This window comes from Populus alba, chromosome 8 (genome assembly GCF_005239225.2).
Source record: "Populus alba chromosome 8, ASM523922v2, whole genome shotgun sequence".
NCBI classification, from domain to species: domain Eukaryota; kingdom Viridiplantae; phylum Streptophyta; class Magnoliopsida; order Malpighiales; family Salicaceae; genus Populus; species Populus alba.
In genome coordinates this window covers 5690604-5712014 of record NC_133291.1, presented here as the reverse complement: position 1 = coordinate 5712014, position 21411 = coordinate 5690604, and the positions used below count along the sequence as shown (strand labels likewise).

General features: G+C 35.3%; 2 protein-coding genes and 1 long non-coding RNA gene across 14 annotated transcripts; 2 read left to right on the top strand and 1 right to left on the bottom strand.

Annotated features, from left to right (window-relative positions):
* Positions 1 to 152: 152 nt before the first annotated feature.
* On the top strand, positions 153 to 5901 carry LOC118062544 (uncharacterized). Of its 12 annotated transcripts, none has more exons than XR_004689771.2 (4): positions 153 to 693; positions 2411 to 4806; positions 4897 to 5066; positions 5133 to 5901. It is a non-coding gene; the product is annotated as an uncharacterized lncRNA (long non-coding RNA). The 12 variants fall into 12 exon arrangements; XR_004689770.2 differs by having other exon boundaries at positions 153 to 715; XR_004689780.2 differs by having other exon boundaries at positions 159 to 693; positions 3582 to 4806.
* Positions 5902 to 15618: 9717 nt separating this feature from the next.
* LOC118062543 (uncharacterized) lies at positions 15619 to 17995 on the top strand. The gene is made up of 3 exons (XM_035076345.2): positions 15619 to 16379; positions 16502 to 17023; positions 17380 to 17995. Exons 1-3 carry the CDS (start codon positions 15863 to 15865, stop codon positions 17658 to 17660), a joined length of 1320 nt encoding a protein of 439 aa, XP_034932236.1. The 5' UTR covers positions 15619 to 15862; the 3' UTR covers positions 17661 to 17995.
* A 2682-nt stretch (positions 17996 to 20677) lies between these two features.
* Positions 20678 to 21004, bottom strand: LOC140955859 (probable calcium-binding protein CML45). Its single transcript, XM_073410891.1, has one exon. It carries the CDS (start codon positions 21002 to 21004, stop codon positions 20678 to 20680), a length of 327 nt encoding a protein of 108 aa, XP_073266992.1.
* Between the last annotated feature and the right edge of the window lie 407 nt (positions 21005 to 21411).

Below are 21411 nucleotides of genomic sequence, written 5' to 3'. Positions count from 1 at the left end.
CCATTCCACAAATACTGTGTATTAAAACCTCTAGCCCAAAAAGAGGATACAACAACCCAAGAAACATAAAAGCCCAATTACAAAATCAAACGCACCTCTTTAAATGGGCCTCCACCGTAAACTACCTCTCCTCCATGGGCCTCCACTGGCCGTACCCTTCCCTCCTCACCTCTGCCCTGTCTTTGATTTCCTATTCAACGAAGTCGAAATCCCATTTCGTGATATCTCTAGGCCAATCAATCGCTGTCCCAAATTGGTAGTTTCCAGTTTCTCTCATCAATTAAGGCCTGATTTTGTTTTTCTAAAAGATTAGGGCTTTGTGGATCTACAAAAGTTAAATTATCAAACTACTTTGTCGCTTGTTTATAACGTGGAGAGAAGATTGACGGGTAAGATTGAATTTAGGAAGGTTAAAAATATGGTTGTAAGGGCACCTGGGATTTTGACTCTTAGTATGAACAGGAATTTGGGGCCTAAACTTGATTACTCTGTGAGAGAAATAAAAGGTGATTTAGAGGAATTTAAGAAGTTTCCGCAGTTCTTTTCGTTCAGTCTTGAGAGGAAGATTAAGCCTAGGCATAGAATGCTGGTGGAGTATGGACTGAAGATGCCACTGTCGAGAATGCTAAAGGTTAATGAAGGGGAATTCAACGCTAGGTTGTTTGAAATGCTGCTGAGAATGGTGGAGGAGAGGTAACTTGATTGGACATACTCAGTAAGTTGACCCATTGCTTTCTTGCCTGTGTATTTTGATAAAGTAAAGTAATGACCCCTTGCTTGCTTGCCTGTGTATTTTGATAAGGTAATGTTTGGATTATGTGATATACTATGATAGTTTTACATGTGGGCATGTTTTGAGTTTGTGATAGATGAGATTTAATTTTTAAGTTGCTATAGATTTGATTGAGATGTCATGCTGATCGTGAATTGTAATTTGTGTCTTAGGACGTGAAAAACTGTCTCGTGTCTATAAAGTTTGATTCTGTGTAGCGTAGTTCATATGCAATTAAACTGTTAAGGGAATGATTAAAAGAGAAACATTTAAAAAGAAAGAAAAGAAATAGGGACACCACATGTATTGCAGGAAGTTATGCTTAGCCGTGTACATGGAACTTTGCTGGGATGTGAAAAATTCTCTCTGTTTCAAGTGTGAGTGTGGTTTATGCAGTTTAAGGAGCCAAGACGTTGATCATTAAGCCTGTGGTTAACATTGGTTTGGTATGTCGCGACACAGTCAAGCCTTAACAGAAACCAAACACTTTATGATGTCTTGCTGTGTAAACCTTTTTCTTTTACATGTGCTCTGTCGCAGAGCTTCTAAGGACACTTGATATCATAGAGATATTCCATCTCAGTGATGTGAATCCTAAATCTCTCAGATTGGGAGACTCCAAGAATTACTTTTATTTCACAAACTCTGTTCTGGAACGAAATGTTTAAAAACTCAACTGAATTTGGCAGTGTTGGGAGGATTTCGAGCAGTGGCTTTAAGCCTATAACAACCGTGAGGAATAGTCAAGTCAATAAGAAAGTCCTGCTATTCTGTCCTAATTCAAGAAATTCAAGTGTGCAATTGTCCTGCTATTCGTATGTGGCCTGTTGGCAATAATTTCTACCATAGCCATCAGTTTTCCTAGGTAGTTGTAGTTTTTTGACAGTCTTCTGTCTAGCATGTTAATTTGTGGTTCTATTCATTTTTCCTTTTAGGAACGCTCTCACAATACCTAATAGCACTATCTACTATACAGCAGAGCTTTTAAAAAATTTAATAAAACCACAATTTAACATGTTCCACTTGCTGGAGAACAGTAACAGTTCTGCAAACAGTAGAACGCAAAAAAATAAGTTCTACAAGCGTATTCTAGTTTTATCATTACAACTTTTTGGACATTCAAGTCTTGCCAAATCTCTCCTTGCAATAGTGGAATGCCCTTTCCTATCGCTAAAGAGAAAACCCCAACGAATGACAGTGAGTTAAATTTGAGTATCTTGTGTGCTTTTAGTGATGCCTTTTGAATTTTTGTTCTTTCCATTCAACTCATTCCCAGTGTTCTTTTGATGTCCCCTAATCATTTTCATAACCGAAGCTACAACCCAATCCTGGACACACCTGACTTCTAATCTACTTCCCCCACAGACTAATGTCATTGAATGCGTTCTGTTATCCTTTCTATCACCACAAATTCCATAACCACCATCACCAATCACAACCCAACTTCCACCTCTAACCTCATGGAGAAAAGATCTAGTTCTGCTGCAACTGCAACTGTGTGGGTTATTAAAATGTGTGTGACTATATGCCTCGGGGATGGGAGTTGGCTAGGAATAGAAATTAATGATTTGCATTTCCTCTGTTTGGGGTTGTATGCCCTTTCTAAAAATTCCTTAAGTTGTATGGTTTTTTTTGCAGTTGTTCCTTTTTTGCGCGAACTCCATGAGGTTAAAATGAGTTTGTCATCAGGTTGAGCTGCTTAAGAATTTTCTGTATAGTGCCACTTGGGATCCTCTCTAACATCAAGATTGAGTTTTATATTACAAAATATAGCATACAGTTTTTTGTGCTTTCTTTCTCCTTCCCTTTTCCGAGGGATGAGATGGATGTTGGAATAAAGTATCAGTTGAAGCCCCCGAGGTTTTCTTTTCACCTTTTGTTTCCTTGACGTCTTCTGGCTCTATACTAGGCTGCTACCAGCATTTCTGGAAACTCTGGTTTCAGGTGAGTTCAGATTTTTTTTTTTTTTAGTGGAAAAGACTTCTTAGGAGTTCTAAGAATGCTGCTTTGGATTAAACGAGTTTATCAGCTTGACTGATTGATGATTTCCCATCAGTAACACAGACACATGCAGAAGTATATATTGTTTTCTGCTTGATTTTTGATTTGAAAGAGTTTCTGTATCTGTGCATACTCTCTTGATTCACAAAGCAAAAGTAGAGATGCCAGAATGTCACTTCAAGGATATTTAAGCATCTCAGCAACGAGTACAAATGAAGTGGTCTTCCGAACTTATCCCAAGTGGTATAATCTGTTGAGATCACCTTAACTGTATTCTCAAAGATTATCCTTAGGATTAACTACTAAAGCACCCCTCTCCTAATGTTCATTTCTGATTTTGCCCATTCCCAATTTGAGAAACCAGATTTTCCAAAAACATTGCCAAACATTTTCAATGTTACCTTTTCATCTAGTTTTATAAAAAATAGTTTACAAGTCATCATATTACTAACCTGTCATGTGCATGTTTCATAAACTCACGAGGAATGGATCTGCCAGAAAACCCAAAATCACCCACTTGCAATTTGGGCATTTTTGGCAGTTTTTTCCCGTTAATGAAATGCCTCCATGGCATGTCGAGTATTTTGACAGTTCTATCAACTATTTTAAGAGGGACTGGATGAAAGGGTGGCATTGAAACATTTGGTAACATCAAGGGCAAAATTGATTCCGTGAATTGGTAAATGGTAACATTGTTAATGAGCTAATAGGTGAAGGGCATTTTTGTAGTTAACCCTCATCCATATTTATCTCTTTTATTGATGGCATTTTATTGCGATTGCTAATGCACTATAACTGTCTGATTCAGGGATTTGCTTACATATATTACATCAGTTTAGTATGTATCAATCCAACCGCATGAATTCTTGTGACCATGAACAATATGTTGTGGATACATCGTTGAAGTATTTGGTGTGGATTTGGGATGTCTCAGGCCAAGCTCAGTTTCTCAAAGAAGACTTGAAGCACAAATGGTGTGTTATTCCTAATTGTTGGACCTCACATTTGTTCTGAACAGTGGCTTTTTCCTGCTTTATAAATGTCTTATTCTAGGGTGCTTGCTGACCACCTTCTAGTCCCCATTTATTGCAGTCTAAACACAGGTTAAGTGTTACTGAAGGTGGGAAGATTGATTTCAGGTTATGATCATGGGGTATAATTGTGCTGTCAAATCTAATTCACTTAATTTACCGGAGCATACATGAACTTTGCAAGTATCGTTGCATAACTAATTTCCGCTGTAGCCATTTAAAATTCTCGGGTATCCAACTGAGGTTGCTTTGTGGAAGACTTTGAAGGTATTAAACCACGTTGAGTTATATATTGAGTGTTCAATTCTGGTCCCTATTGCTCTTGGATTGACATAATCCTGGGTTTTTATGTTCTTCATCTTTATTCCTGACCAATTTAGTCTCTTGATTTAATTTTTAAGCCTTTTTGTAAGCAATCATGAATAGAAACATGGGAATTATGGCGCTGAACATTTGGTTTACAAATGTTTTGCTACGTGACATGAAATTTTTGACATTGAATTTCATTGACTAAGGATCTTTAGTTTTGACCTGCTGCATCCTTTCCGTTTAGTTGGGCAAGAAAATAATTAACAGTTCGTAGAGATTAACTGATTGCTGTTATAATCATCATCTGCTGCTGTGAAAGTACTTTACAGGCTGTTCAATGGATGCAAGAATGGCATATCTTGTACACTGTCCTTTAGTTGGTGGGGCATCTGCATTGCAGCAGTTTAAAGCCACATGGTTTTCTGTAGAAACACTGTCCTCGTTATTGTTTTATTTCTATCTGGGCAACCACTATATATGAACACTTTGTCGATTGTCTTGTTTAATTATGTAGCATTGACCCACATCTTGGCATCCATGAAAATTTGTTTTTTTCGTATCTTTTGGTAGCCTTAAAAACTTGCTCTCTTTAATCATCCTGTCTTCTCCGAGGAGAATCTTGTGTTGTCAAGTTACTCATCATGTACGGTCAGGTGCAAAGACGAAAATAAAGGAGAACGGTTTCCGTGTTTGGTAGGTCTCCTCTTCCTTTCCTCAAGTGTTAATATGGTGTGGGACCTGAATACGGGGACGCTGCTGAAGCTCCATTACGTGTGATTACAGGTTCAAATTCTCTACATCTACCCTAAAGTAATCTGATAGCTCAGGAAGGAGCTTGTGCATGGTAGAATGGAGACATCGATGGCACTACAAGTGACTGATCATCTTATTTTTGGTGGATTACATAGAACCGTAGAAGCGTAAAGAACTGCACGGTGCACAGTGATCTTAAAGTAAGTAATTTTCACTTCACGGAATGATATGTGAATTTCCTGTGTTTGAACTCTGTTCCATTGTAGGCATATTAACCGAGCTGAAAAAGGTTACCTGTAAGTTATATCCCTAGCCTAGCCTCTAGACTTGGAAAAGATGAGCATGTGGAGGAAAGCTTTGTGAATTTACGACACCTGTTCAACCAAGCACGGCGAAGGATGCTTATTCAACTGTCTGTTTTTGGCTGCCACGTGCAGAAAGCTGCTGCTTGCAATTCCATCCGTAAGTTCTGATGTATATCTCGGTGTTCTGACATGAATTCATCATATGATAAGGCATTGGACAAAGGGCACGACATTCCTTCAGGATGTTTGATTGCATAAACTAAAATAATAATTGAATCTTGTTCCAGCACACAAGTTGCCTTCACCTTCGGTTTATTCAATTGCTTTCTTGTTCTCCCTCCGAGCTTCCATGCTTATGGCCATGCCTTGGTGGACGAGGTGGCAACCAACTTGGGCCAAGTGCCATGTTCATGCATCAATGTGGATATAGCAGATCCTGGTGGGGTCTATTCTTCAGCTGAAAATTGTCCGAACTCTTTTTCCTATCGTAAGGACATTTTAGCGAGAGCCTAATTAATGTCCCCGAAGTCATATGCTTATCATCACCGGTGCTGAAAATTCAAGCTCTTGTATAATTCATAATGTAATCATAAGTAGAGATGTCAGTGATAAAATTTAAGGTACAATATTTTTGTGGTTTCAGGTTTAATACTCGGGACAACTTTTTGTGCCTGCACAAAACAAATGCTTCCTTCCCTAGTAAGTGAAATGAGGGATCATGCATTTCAAAGTTTAAGATTATATATATATATATATATATATATATATATATATATATAAACCTTGTATGCATAATAAAAAATATATGTTATTTTTATATATTTTTAAATAAAAAACAATTTAAAAAACAATTATTGCTGTAATAAAAAAAAAAAGGATAAAAAAAATAACTCCTGTTATAATATCAAATGGTCATTTAAGTTGAAGTTATTTTTTAGTAACGGTTTGGTAGGGCAGCAACTGATGCTGCCATTGCAGCCTCGAGAAGCAGATCTAGTGGTTAAAATGCTTAATTTTGATTGTAAAAAAAAAAATTGCTACGAAATAGATCTCAGCCTCTCATCGTGTAGAAAAAAGAAAGAGTGCCAGTACTCTTGACATGTTCTTGTTTCGAAAAGCTTGTCGAGCATATTACTCATTAGCTAGCAAGATTCTATACTAGCTGATTATGATCTACCTTGCCTACTGGTTTGTATTTTTTTTGCTAATATCAATTCCCACAATACACTATGTAATTAAATACTGGTGTTCTATATATAACACATGGTACAGAATGTGATGATCGAAGGCGTGTATGAAGAACTAACCCTGTGCGCATGTATATTGAGGGGAGGGTGATTTATGGAGGGCATCTCCACCAAAAAAAAAAAAAAAAGAGCTAAAAGAAAAGTTAAAAGCAAAGGACAAAAATTTATGGCTTTCATCTCTTATTTTTATAGCTACAAGGGGAGACCAGAGCTGTATTGGAGAGTCAAAATAGCATTTCTAAGTTAGAGAGCTATTTTTACGTGTTGTTCAAGAGAGTTAAAAGTTTGTTTAATATTTTTTGTATGCAAAAGAAATGTTTTGATTGAAGTTGTAGTAGTTACAGTGTGTTTGATATTGTGGTAGCTTTGGTTTGAAAAAAATTGTTTTATAAAAAGTACTTTTAGTTGAGGTTGGTTTGATATTTATATGTGTTTGGTTAAAACTGTGGTTGAAATTGAGGTTGAATAAAAAGTAATTTAATGTATTTGGTTAAAAAATGCTTTTTCAAATTGAGGTTATAAAATAATTTATATATATTAATGGTTTTTAATTTAAATATTATAGATTTAATTAATATTATTACATCATGAAATAAATAATATCTATTTCAAATATTTTTTATTGTTCCACTAAACTATCTACAATTTCATTACATATGAAATCCATCCGGACTACAGTTTCTTTGGTTTCTTAAGCACGCAACAACATTAGGTAAAATATCATCACGAATAAAATTAAAATTGTGATTAAATTTTGTAATTGCTACGTAATCAAGTGATCTCCTTCTAATTTTTTTTTGAATAAAACACAATTAAAAATTGAAATTGATCCAGGGGCCAAATTAAAAAAAAAAAAGAATTTTCCATGAATAAGGGCCTAATTGCAAGATATCATAATTCTAGTGGCCAAATTGAAGAATGACCGCCTCAGCTCAAAACGGCGCCGTTTCAAAGCAAACTGTTCATCTCCTTCATCTCCGAATCAGTGGAAACGGCAGCAAATCGTGGTAACATCCTTCTTGCCCCCACGATGCATGCCATTACCAAGGCATGAACGAAGAACGAAAACAAAGGGAAAGAAAACAAAAAGGATCCCGGGGATAAACAGAGGACAAACAAAAACAAGAACAAGGGACAGACACAAAGTGGACACACAGAACACAGGAGTGAACGATACACATAGAAGGTGAAAGGGAGGACGAGCAAACACAGGAGAACAAAAGGACAGAAAAAAAAAGAAGACCCAGGGAAGGAAGATCGGAGAGTAAGCGTAGGAAAAATAGAAACAGAGAGAGGAAAGCACTGGCCAGCCAACGCACGAGCACCAGCTTTGCCTCCAAGTATACCAGCCCTATCGGCTCTCCCCCTTTGAACAACAGATCAGAAAAGAAACATAGACGAAGAAGAATAAAAAATAGAGGACCAAAACCAGTAGAGAGAGAGAGGACAATCCAGAACGAAAAAAAAAAAGTAACAGAATAGAAAGAATCAGAGAAAAAGAAAACTAAAGGGAAAATAAGAGGCACTGTCCAGAGTGCACCATATCCATTTACTTCATCTCCAGCACAGGTAAACTTCTTCTTTTTCCCAATCATAACAATTGACATTGTACACATAAATAAACAGTCTTCTTACAAAAGTGAACAGTTTACTATGTATAGAGGCAAAGAAAAGCAGCATGAAACTGCTATTTGCTAACCTGCGTTCAAAACGCAAAACATGGTGGGTCCCTCAAAAATAAATCACGTTTTCTCCGTTATCAAACACTTGTTTTATGTGGATTGCTTTAAAAGCAGAAGTAACCACGTAAACAAACATCCACTTAATTTTAATAGATGTATAAATGTTAAGTATATTAAAATAAAATTGGTTTTTTGTGAATAAATTTTCTTTCCATTTGAATGTGTATGTATAAAAATATTATATTTGCACTGTATGAAAAAATTGACTATTCTACGTAGCCTGGTCCCTTTTAAGCTTCTCTCAGGAAAGGGCCCGCTGCACTGCCTTCACCGGTTAAGGGAGCAGTTTGTATTAAATTTGTTGAATGAAGGTCATCTCTTTCTGGATGATATCTTTTCTGGGTTTTGATCATTTCTGTGTATCAACCATTTTTACTGTCCTAATGGCAGTATAGATCAAGTAACTTTTTTTTGGTGGAGCCAGAAAGCACAACTGAATTTGCTACTTCTAACCTAATTTTGCTTGTTCTGCTCAGCAAGGGAACTGGGCAGCGTGCTTTAAAAAAACATGTGTATCTCATGGAATATTAGCTATTTGGTATGATCGAGCCTGTGCGTCGTAGACGGTAGACTAGTTTGATTGATTGACGCCGGACCCTGACATTGCGATCGATTGGATTTGGTATCTGTTACTGTGAGTTTAGACGGGGTATGATTATTCATAGGCTAGCTCCTTCCCAAAATCCGTCCTATCCCCTGTTACTTAACCCGAGACCTGCCGGATCTGGATTTGAATGGGAAATAGAAAAAAATAAAAAAATTAGATGACTCGGTTAAGTGGTTAACAATTCAAATTGAATTGATCTTCTGACGTGATTAAAACCTTACTATCTTGATTAAAAAAAAAAAATTTAAAAAAAATCTTTCTAATTAATTTTTAAAAAATTTAAATCGATCCATGACTCAACCTTGACTTTCATTTGTGCTATATACTCCATTCACACATGAATTTTCCTGGAATAAGAATCGGTGATGTAGCTATACCATTTGTAAAATTATATTTCTTCCTTTTATCTCCACAAATAAAACTCTGGATGTTACATGATTACACCAATTAACAAAAAAACTGGAGACCAAAGTTTTTAAATATCTCTGTCGGTCATGTAGTACTACTCACTTAAATAATACTGTTTTCCCTTTTCAAGTATATGATTCATTTTTTTTCAATAATTATACTTTTTAACATTAAATTTACAAATTACTGACTTTATGGTTTTATAATTTATTTTTTATAAGATTATTTTAAACTTGAATTGTGGGTATAATAGGTTTATTTAGTTAACTGAAGTTTTTTTTTATTAATTTTATTATTTAACATTAAATTGATTGAGAATTATGTTTCATAATTTATTTTGATTTATTTTTTTACAAGATTATCCTTATTTCATGATTTAAGTTACAGGTTTGATGGGTTAATTATAGTTAACTCGAGTTATTTTTTAAACTCATATTAATTATTTATTTGGAGTCAAATTATATTTTTACCGGTTATTCAAGTTGTTTTTAGACACACAAAATGATTAAATTATATTAAATTAATTTTTACATAATTTAATTTTATTTATATTAAAAAAAGCACATTAATAATACATGAATATTTTTCTTGCGTTGATCAATTTTTTTTTATCCAAAATGCAGTGTAGAATAATCTAGTTATAACTATTGCTCATGTTTTTTCCACTAATTATAACGAGTGTACCATTAATTAAGAAGTCTTTATTGCATATTTTAACTGGTCAGCCAACAACACATTCAAACTATCAAACGACGACGTCGCCAACAAATTCGAAATTGCATCTCCCAAGCAGCTCCTGAAGAACTGGTCGTCGTTAAGAGCAGCCATTAAAGTCACAAATCACTTGGCAGGGGTAAAGCGAATTTATAGTTGCTCTTAGTCCTTCGGACCTGCGTACTTGAGATGCAACGTGCGCAGGGGAGAGAGAGAGGCCTGAGCATATTGATGATCATTCTTTCTTTTTCCTTCTTCCAACTTCGATGAGCACAGCGAGCTTCTGCCTTTGAAACCCCCGATACTTGTCTTGTTTTACGGGTCATGGGGTACCCATCTGCAACGAAGGCACCCACCTTACATACCTGACCACATGATTCCAAGGGAACAGCCCCGGCAGAATCTTGTGGATCAGCCCTACTGTTTATACGATGGGTCAGGCCCCGTGTATAGGACACCTCTGTGACCTCTTTTATCTCATGCACGGTAAAGATTTGATCAGGCCAGCTCTCTGGTATAATATCTCACAAGGCTAATCCCAAAACCATGTTTCTTTCTTTCATGTGTTTCGTATAGTTTTAACAAACTCATTCACCTGAGCACGGGGGCGTCGAGGGAACAGGTCCTCTTCTCGACAGCAACCCTCACCCTCACCCGTATGCAAGCACGGCCACGGGATGCTTTTTTACATTTTTTTGCTCTTTGCTCCGGTGAATCAATAACGTTCTTCATCTGAAGTTTCACATCACGTGACAAGCACCTCTCTAGGGTTTGAATTATAGCCTGTATTATGTTTCCATCTAGAAGTGCAAGTAAATTACACACCCGTGCATGAAAGTGTGTTTGGCATTGCATTAATGCTTGCGAACGCAATTGTTACCCTTTAAAGAAAAAAAAAAAAAAAAAGGTGGTTGTGCGGCCTTCATCTTAACTAATTTGATGAATTCTAAAATTAATGATAAGGAAAATCAAACTTGTAATTATTGAACAACAACGATTAAATAAATCTTAATGGCTTTGAAAAGAATTAAACTTGTGATTATTTTAAAATAAATTTAAAATATAATTAATTGAGCTACCTCCTCTCATATGTAATTATTATTTTTTTTTTTATTAAATTATATATTCAGATTAATTTTTATTTATCTTGACTAATATCACAAGTCTTAAAGTAATGACTATGTAAGTTTCCAGTAACTTTAAGGTTTGCAATGCTTAAACTAATAACTTTTAGAAAACAAATCTAAAATATGATCAATTAAATTATATCCCTGGGGTTAATTGTTACCTTCTTCTTCTTCTTTTTCAGTTTTTTTTATTAACGTGAGTGTTCGGGCCAGCTAACACGCACCTTGACTAATCTCACAGGCTCTGAAGTTAACGATTATGTAAATCTTCAGTAGCTCTGAAGTTTGTAAGACTCGAGCTAGTAACTTATAAAAAACAAATTTAAAACCTGACTAATTAAAATATACCCTTCAGTGTTTTTAATTACACGAGTAGATGTGTATATAAATAAGTAAACGACATGCCCAATGAAAAATATTATACTTTTTATTTTCATATTTATTTGAAAATATCTCACCATGTCATAACCTGAACTCAAAAGGTCCATCTATTTAATTAAAATTAAAATTACATTTCCATTAAGAACTTAAAATAACCATATATAATTTTGAAAACCTTCAGGTTGTGATAACCTGTTTGTGACATGATCCATCAAAGTTTTGAATGTCAATACATATTTAATTTCATCTGTTATACCCACCTTCATATGACTAACATTGTTTTCTTTTAAAATCTTGCTTTTTATTCACCGAGACAATTTGATACCATTGTGTTGTAGTAGTGATAATTTTATAAAATATTCAAATAATATGTTTTTAAAATTAATTTTTAATATCAGTTTATTCAATCCTGTCAAAACAATTTAAAGATATAAAAAATATTTAATTTAAATAAAATAAAAAAATTATTTATTTTAAAATATATTTAGAATGCAAAAATAATCCAACTCGAATCATCGTATCCCTGTGTTGTGTCCATTTATCAATTAATTTTTCTATTTTTTTGTTATAAAAAATGAAGACAAAAATATATATTCGATGATCAAACTATTATTATTTTGAATATCTCCATTCTCATACTCCCTATCATGTAAAAGTTTCAGGTTCTTGGTCTTCCTGTTGTTGGGGTTTCTGCCCGCCTCGTGATGGTACGCTCTCTGGGAGAGTGTTGGGACTGAGATCAATTCAGGGACAGGCGAACGTAAGAGAGGCATCCTAAGTTTGTAACGAGGCAAGTCAGGGACAATAATTACACACACACACACACACACGTATACGACAAGAGTTCCACACGTGAAAACAAGGGCACACGTAGGAATGGAAAGGCAGGTGGCCGACGGCACAATAAAAGAAGAGAGCCTGCGGTTTCCATTTGGGAACAGAGGCGAAGATTTGAACGATGGGAGCAAATATATTGCCATATTTTTACATATGCCAAACGCATGTTTCCACACTCCGGTTCGGTTTATCGTCTGAAAAGTCCGAGACCAAGTGAATCGGTGCCGTAGAATATGGTTCCTTCATAATTTGAAAAGTATGCAAGCAGCTCTCCACTGACATGGTCCCGTGGAAGCGATGTCTTTTAATTTTTGAAGGGCCTCACTTTCCGATGCTGGCAGCTTCATTTTTAGTATTGCAATTGTTGCATTGGTCTTTCTACTGGACTATGATCATATCGACCCTCGTGGCATTTCTTCATTATGGAACTTAAATTTTTTGCCCTGCCTTGGCTGTTAATTCAAAGCAGGGTCTCTGCTCCTCCTCTTCTTGTATCATGGACTCTATTTTTTATTACCTGTCCCATTTAGGGCCTGCTACTTCAAGACTTTTGCGAATTGCAGTTTGTGGATGGGTTAGACTTGAGCTTGCTCCTTGTATATTGTTGTTGTGCCTATCTGGGTTTTGCTGCTTTCATGGTTTCGGTTTTTATAGTTTCCGTCTGGTGTCTGTTTCTCACAGCATTTGCTCAATTTATCTGTTTTTGGAAGTTTGTGATGGCCTGGCTGCTCTATTATCGATGGCATCGAGTGCTTGCTGGGGAAATGTCTGTTGGGGGAGTGTCGACTAAATGCTTAATTTATCTGTTTTTGGAAGATTTCATGCATTTCTATACCTTCAAGGCTCAACACGCAAACTCTCCTGTGTGTTTTCTCCAATGGACATGATATGTTATCATTGCTTACTTTTTAAATCTTATAGATGATATTTTATTTAAATAAAAAGTCAAATTGTTTGGTGCTAGCTAAGCAGATGGTCATGACGACATCAGTCCCAAACGATCTCGGACCAGGGACAAGCAAGTTCACATGTTCACAAGCACCATAAATGACAGTGACATGGAGCAGTTGCGCGGTTTCAAGAAGGCAGGGGGGACAGTGAGTAAAATGACGCAGAGACATGCCTTCTTTGGTTGGGACCCTATGACCCCGAGGGCCGTGGGGAGGTTGGAAGTAGCTGCAAATGGTGGGGCTTTTGCCAATTGCACTGGGATAGTCTACCTCCCACAGAGAGTCAAGTTTTCAAAGTTTTTGACCGCAACTCCTCAGCAAGCATAGTACATTCCTGCTACTGTGACCACAATAAATGAAACGTCTATCAGTGGATTTTCCAACAGGTAAAGAGAAAAATGTACAAATAAATAAACAAATAAGGAGAATTCTTCTCCTTAACACTGATTTATTTGAGCGAAGTTCATACGACGGACCACGTACATACCAATAATGAGTTTCTCTAAATTACGCGCGCATAAAAGATAGGGGTAACGTGTTTTCTTACAGCAAAATGGCTCCGTGAAAGTGACAGAGTGGACTGTACGGTCGTGTTGGGATTAAGACGATGTTGAGGTAAGTTTCCTTCTTGAATTGTTACAACCAGGCTCCATTTTTTCTCCAATTATATATTTAGAATTAATTAATTAATCAAAAAATATATCTAATAATTTTCAAACTATAACAATAGTTAATACGTACATACATGCACAACTAAATGTCTTGTGTATGTAGTATCTGCACAATTCTAATTTCTTTTCTCCACCAAATTAATTCATCATCTTAAGAGTCAAAATGCATATTCTATAAAGAATTAGTAACTATAAAATGAGCAAAAATAATCAAATGGCAATAAAAAAAAAATTAAGATGTCACAAAAAGATAAAAAAGAAGAGAGAAAAAAAAAAAAAAAAATTACAAGCTGGTAATATATTAGAGTTCTAATGAAAATACTTTCAATATTATCAGAAAGATTTGATAAGATGAATATATAAACACGTAAAAAAATCAACTTTGAAATTAATACATTTTATCTGTTTATATCATATCATCTTTTTTTTATGACCATTAGATTATTATTTTTGTTCATTTTATAGCTATTGGTTCATTTATAAAACATGCATGTTAACTTCTGAGATAATAAATTAATTTGCTACTGGAGAACTTTGAATTTCATGGAGGCTACATGTCGCAACACATCTAGGCTTGGCGCATATGCTATCCGTAAAAAGTGACATTAATGAAGTTATGGTTTGGCACAGGCGTTTAGTTGACGGGTCAACTTCAGGTGGTTAATTGAAACCTAGGTAAAGGCATTCGTGTTTTTTTTTTTTTTTAAATTCATTTTTTTTTGTTTTAAGTTATTTTTTAAATTATTTTAATATACTATTTAAAAATAAATTTTTTAAAATAATTTAAATAAAAAACAAATATTTTTTTTTAAAAACAACTATTAATATACCAACAAACAAACACTAGGTAAAAGATAACAAGAACTGACGGGGATTGAGAGGAGGAGTTGAGAGGGTGTTTGGAAGTGTGGTAGCGGTTGCTTTTCAAATAACTTTTCGTGTCGAAAAACATGCTAATAATGTTTTTTTATTTTTTAAAAATTATTTTTGATATCAGCACATCAAAACAATCCAAAAAGTACAAACCGCACTCAATTTTAGTAAAAAAAAAAAACAAAATTTGAAATTTTACAAAAAATAAATTGGACCGCAGTGCCAAACCTCTTTCGAGATGGGGCTAGGTTTTACTGGAGGTTGAGAGGGGCTGTTATGTTATGCTTTCATTTTCTGCCTTGAAAAGAAAGCTGTATAAACCTGTAAAAGTCCAATTTATTAAAATTTAATTTTTATTTTATTTTTAAATTAATATATTTTTTAATATTTTAAAATTATTTTGATACACTATATTAAAAATAAATTTTTAAAAAATAAAAATTTATTATTTTAATATATTTTTTGTATGGTAATATAGTTGCAATGGCTTTTAAAAATATCTTTTATTAATATATATATATATATATATATATAAAAAAAAGAGACACCCCAAGAAGCAAGAACCTTCAACAGGAAAGAAAAGAGAGTGTGTCTCTCACTTTCACACGTGTGATGATTCAAATAAAAAAAAAAGAAAAGAACGAAATGTTAATATTATAAAGCACGAGAGGTACTCTATAGTTAAATAATAATAATAAAAAAAAGTGAGGATCCGACGGTATTTGGAATTATACCTGCAGAGATTGTTTTTAGTTTTTTTTTTTATATTTTTTTAAAATTTATTTTTTACAATATTATATGAAAATAATATAAAAATATATAAAAAATTAAATTTTTTTATAAGGACAATGAAACCCCAAAACAAGCACTGCGTTTACCTTTAAGCCTTCTCTCCTTTCCCTGGAGTCTCGGAGTCTCGGTAGAAAAGATTACAACACTAAAACCGTGCAGGTCTCTCTCTTAAAAGTTAAAACCCTCGCTGTTTTTCTCTATTACCAGGAGACTTACATGTCTCCTTCGTTTCATCACTGTCTGTCAAACCTAGCTTCTTATCTTTAGAGTTTAATTAGACTCTCACAGGATGACTTCGTGCTCAGTTGTATAACTGCATTTGTCAGAGATAGAAATGAAGGCATGGCCAGAACCTTGTTACACATGCAACGCCAGATAATAACAGCAGAAATTAATGGTCTTGCTTGTTACTACTCTGCTTCCCCCTCATCTTCCACTTCTTCTCCTTGTTCTTCAATGGGAATGATCGATAGAGACATTGGTTCTCTTTGTCCCAAATCTGGAATGACACCACCTACCTCTTCTTTTCATGAAATGGAAAATGGGAGGCTTACTTGGGGATTTCCTTTCATGGGAAACTATCATGCTAACAGTGATACTGCTGTGGAGGTCAGGGTTTCTGATAGCAGTGATGGGTTCGGAGAGAACAATGAGACTGTAAATCACGATGCTAACTCATCTAATGAAGAAAACCCAGATGAAAATATGATGAGTGGCAAGGAAACAGAAAGTGGACAGTCAAAGCTTTGTACAAGAGGGCATTGGAGGCCGGCAGAAGATACCAAGCTGAAAAAACTCGTGGCTCTTTATGGCCCTCAAAACTGGAACCTTATAGCTGAGAAGTTGGAAGGTAGATCAGGTAAAATACTAACGAGAAAGAAACTGTAAACTTCTGTTCAAATTTTGCCGCTGTCATTTGTTAAGGGGTTCTTCTCACTAGTTTCTGCTTAATTGGCTCATTTTGATTATTGTCATGTGAAGGTAAGAGCTGTAGATTAAGGTGGTTTAACCAGTTGGATCCAAGGATAAACAGAAAAGCTTTCACTGAAGAAGAAGAAGAGAGACTAATGCAAGCTCATAGACTTTATGGCAACAAATGGGCCATGATAGCAAGACTTTTCCCTGGAAGGACTGATAACGCAGTCAAGAACCACTGGCATGTCATAATGGCAAGAAAATATAGAGAGCAATCAAGTGCTTACAGGAGACGGAGGCTAAGTCAATCTGTCAACAGAAGAATGGAGGAAACTCCAAGCTTTGTCGGTAGAGATGCAGGCATGAAAGCAGTACCACTACCATATTGTCCCAACATCTCCAGTGCTGGTGGACTAAACAAGTTATCTCCTTGTCAAATTGGAAACTTTAATGGTGCTGGTCGCGGTAGGGTTGACTGTGGCTTAAATGGATCCCCCCACATGACCAGTGGGGGAGAAGCAGTCTCAAGCATTAAGGTTCCTCAAAGTGGGTTTTGTGCACAGCAGACACCTTTTGATTTCTTCTCTAGTATGTGTCCTTTGTGATCCCCCAATCCCAATCCCTCTCCCTCTCTCAACATTCTTTTTTGCTCATGTTGTGCAATCTTTTGTGTATCTGGGTTTCTGTGCTGCTCCCTCATTGGTTTCTTTTTGGATAGCCTACCACATTTCCTAGCTTATTCTCTTCAATTTATTTTCAGTCGAAACCAGGTTGATTAATCTTAGTTTCATTTACTCCTTCGCTTCGCTGACTGAAACAAACCTTCTCCCCTAACTCATCTGTTGCTCTAAATTCTGTATAAACTTGGGCGTGCTTCTTTCTCTTAACTGCCAGTAGTTATTTAACTTATTTTCATCTTGGTAATTGGTCTGTGTTTCTTGCAGGTCCCAAAAGTAATGACATGATGGGCATGTTCAGCCAAACCATATCATGGGATAGGCCAAATGATGAACAACACCCTTCAAACATACTGACAATGCAACTGTCAAACCACCAATACCCTTATTGCTTCTCGGACTCCACAGCGTCAACATTACCTCAAGCAGTTTCAGCCAGGGAGCCTTCACGTTCATCCCCGTCAGTGGCAGATCAGAGCAGAGTTAGCGGCCATTTTGAGACCGTTCCACCACCATTCATCGACTTTCTCGGGGTAGGAGCCACATGAAGTCAGAAGTGTAGCAAGAGAAAAAGGCTGTAAACCTTTTTTTTTTTTGTGCAGAAATCATATCATAGAGATGCTTAATGTGGATGTGCTCCAATATAACCGAGTGACCATTAGAGGAAAAAGAGAGAGGGATTCTAGTGAATTGTTGCAGTTGGATGGCAGAAGATAAAATCTGCATTCGTCTGTTGCTGTCATGTCACACCAGCACCCTATTTTTGTCTTCTTTTTAGTGAAATCTTCTGCTATCACATGAGGACCCTTTCTAAAGTAAAACAAATAGATCCGATTAAGGAGTATTAATGTCATATTATCCTTTCGTATTTCTTTATTTATATAGTACTTTAAAGCCCTCCTCTTTAAATCCCTCTATCCATCTGAAGTCATTGGCCTTTAGAACATTAATCTTGAGCTTTTGAAAGAGAGGAGCAACGATGATCGTTTGCTTTTTCCCTTGTTTGAAAAAGTTCATCGCCCGTGCTATTTTTTTTTCTGGGTCCAAAATTACCAGTACTGTCTGGTGGGACCCTCCATCATTATGTGTGCTTAATGTGATTTTTTTCGTCACTTTTACTAATTAATTATGACCGTTAAAAATGACACCCGCTTTTCATTTATGATAAATTATAAACCATCAATAAAACATAAAATAAATAAATTAATAACAAAAAAATCATTTATGAAATTGAAAATAAGTTATTTATTATAAGATTTTAGTCTTTTACCTATAATATAAACTCGACTGTTAAATTTAATATCCCAGTGGAGATATTGAAGTTAAATTTCTTAGTAAAGATTGTACAGCTTAATTCATTTAACAAACCTCTAAAAATAGGTTGGAGGAATATTAGACATATTAATTCCACATAAAATAAATAAACAGTGCAATAATAATATATAAAGTTGATAATGAGTTTCCAACCACAAGATTTTAAGTCTTTTAGATATAATTCAAACTCAATTATTAAAAAATAATATTGAAAAAAAAAGAAGCAAGATAGCATTTATGAAAAATATCAGAGACACAGATCATAGATAATAAATATTTTTTTACTCTACGTTAAGAGGTTTCTTGAATATCACTTCCACCAGTTAAGATAGTTTGAAAATGGTTCAATTTTTATTTTTTAAAAAATTATTTTTTATTAAAAATTAATTTTAGATTGTTTTGATGTGCTGATCTAAAAATAATTTTTTTTAAAAAAAAATTTTTTTTTTGATATATTTCTAAAAAAAAACACTTCCAACCATTAACTGCAACTACAATATCAAGCAGGTCAATAAGCTCTCACTTTGATTTAGTATGGATTAAGAGAAATTTAATAAAAAAATTTGAATATTAATTTTAAGATTTGAACTCAGAAAATAAATTACAACATAACCACCTAACTAATTTTATAGAGATAAATATTTTATTACATGATAACATCCCAATGTCCTTCACATTAATTAGTTTAAAAGCGTTATGTGTTTGTCACAGTTGATAAAACCACCGTTCCATTAATTTTTTTTAATTTTTAAATAATTTTAATGTATTAATATTAAAAAAATAAAAAAAATATTATTAAAGTACATTTCAAATATAAATTGCAATAATCACACTAAATAAAATTTTAAAAATAAAAAAAATATTATGACAACACATTTCAAATATAAACAATCACACTTCAAAACAGTTTCCCGCTAAATAATGAGGATATATAACTTCATTCCAACATCTGGGTATATGTGTTTTTTTTTTTTATCAAACGTGAACGTAACATGTGGTGACACTTACATGAAATCAGAGGACAGGATAGTGACTATTTGTCGAATTCACATATAAATTAAAATAAACTTATGCATATTCTATGATAGAATAGACCCAATAGCGTTTAATTGGACGTAATTGAGTCTGTAAATAGTATGTAAAGAATAGCATCACCCCATGGAGTGACAGTCTCCTGAGAAGGAAGGAGCAAATTCAAAGGGCATGGAATGAAAACTACGAAATGACATTGGTATCAGAGTATTTTGCTTAGTTTACGGTGTCCAAAAGGGAAACAGAGGTTGAAGATTATCAGGAGCTTGACGTTAAAAGGGTGGTTTTTTTAAGGGAAAAGAGGTGGTTTGGTTTGTTGCCGCAAAGTGGAAGAGGATCTTGAATTTTGTTGTTGATGGTCACGGTGACGATGCTGCTGCTGCTGCAGCTAATAAAGACGCAAAACAAGAAACTGAAACTTGTGTCAAACATTCTTTTCTCACGGGTCTGCAGAATTCAGGCACAAAGTCTGCAACCAGAAGCAAACACAACCCACCCCTCCTGATGGGAACTGTTGAACACCGTTTCCTTTCGTTCCCTCATCGGCAGAATCTTGTGTGATTTCATTTCACACCCACATGGGGTGTATCTGTTTTGCAACTGTCTACTTCTGCGCAAAAAGTTTCGTGTGCATATAGTTACCTGCCGTTCAAGAAACGTATCATGTGGTGAGATGATCTTTCGGTATACTGTTGTCATGGGCTAACGCGCCACCATTAAGCGGCTGTTTTATATTTCATTCTTTCGTCTTCTCTACGTTTTTTTGCGTGGGGGTTCCGGATTTACATCCAACAAACATAGATGACCCAACAGCTCATAAACATTTGGTATTTATACTGTGTTCCGGGTCTGCATCAAGCCCAACAAAACATCGCATCCAGACAAAGACACAGTCTTGAACACATACATACGTCAATGCATTCAGGGCTGGGCTTCTGGTCCTGTGTTCGGACAGACAGCAAACAAAAGGAAAATAACAAATACAATGACAAATTTATCTTTCCATCTAGATTTATACTTAATGTAAGGAGGAGGTCAAGCCTTCCCATGATATATAACATTGTTGCACCACTAGCAAGCAGTTTCAAAGAAAAAAAAGGAGGAAGAACAACTTGCACTAGATTAATTAATAGCCTCACGAAACAAGGATGTCCAAAAAGAAAAATATCCATAATAATTCACATGCCTTTCAGTCATCAAGCAACGTTGTAACAGGCGTTCAGTAATAACACCTCTCCATAAACCTGAAAAAGTCGTTGAAATCGATCTTTTGCTTCCTGTCCTCTCCAACGGCTTGGATCATTCTTGAACACTCCTCTACTTCCATCCCTTCCTTCAAACCCAAACGACACATCACCCTGTTTAACTCTCTTGCATCTATAAACCCATCCTTGTTCTCATCAAACACGTCAAAAACTTCCTTCACCTCCTCCAAGCTGCAGGGTTCCTCTTCCTCGAATAAACTTAATAGCTCATCTGCACCGAACCCCTCGTCACCACCCAAGCCGTCTTCATGAAACACCAATCCTAACCTGTTCATGACCATTTTTATATCTGCCTGGTTTAGTTTTTCATGATGTTCCCTGTCATGATATTGAACACAACCCTGTTGTTTCTTCAGCTTTTCAGGACTCAAGCTTGTTTTGACACTTGCGAAGAAAAAATTTAATAGAGCTTGAAGGTAAAACAGGATATTTAAGAGTATACAGTAGCCAGACATCCTTGCTAACATTTTACTTAGCATTTAAGAGAAAGAAATTGGGTTATTAATGGTGTAGGAACTTTCTTTCAGATACACAATTAACAGGTTCTATTTTCCTTCAGACCCCATTTTACTTATATAGAACTCGAAAACGGAATCGTTGGAGAAGGACACAGGAAGAAACTAACTTGATGAAGTTGTCATTAAACTTGGGGAAATCTACTCGGCAATAGGAGCAATTGACTTCCCAC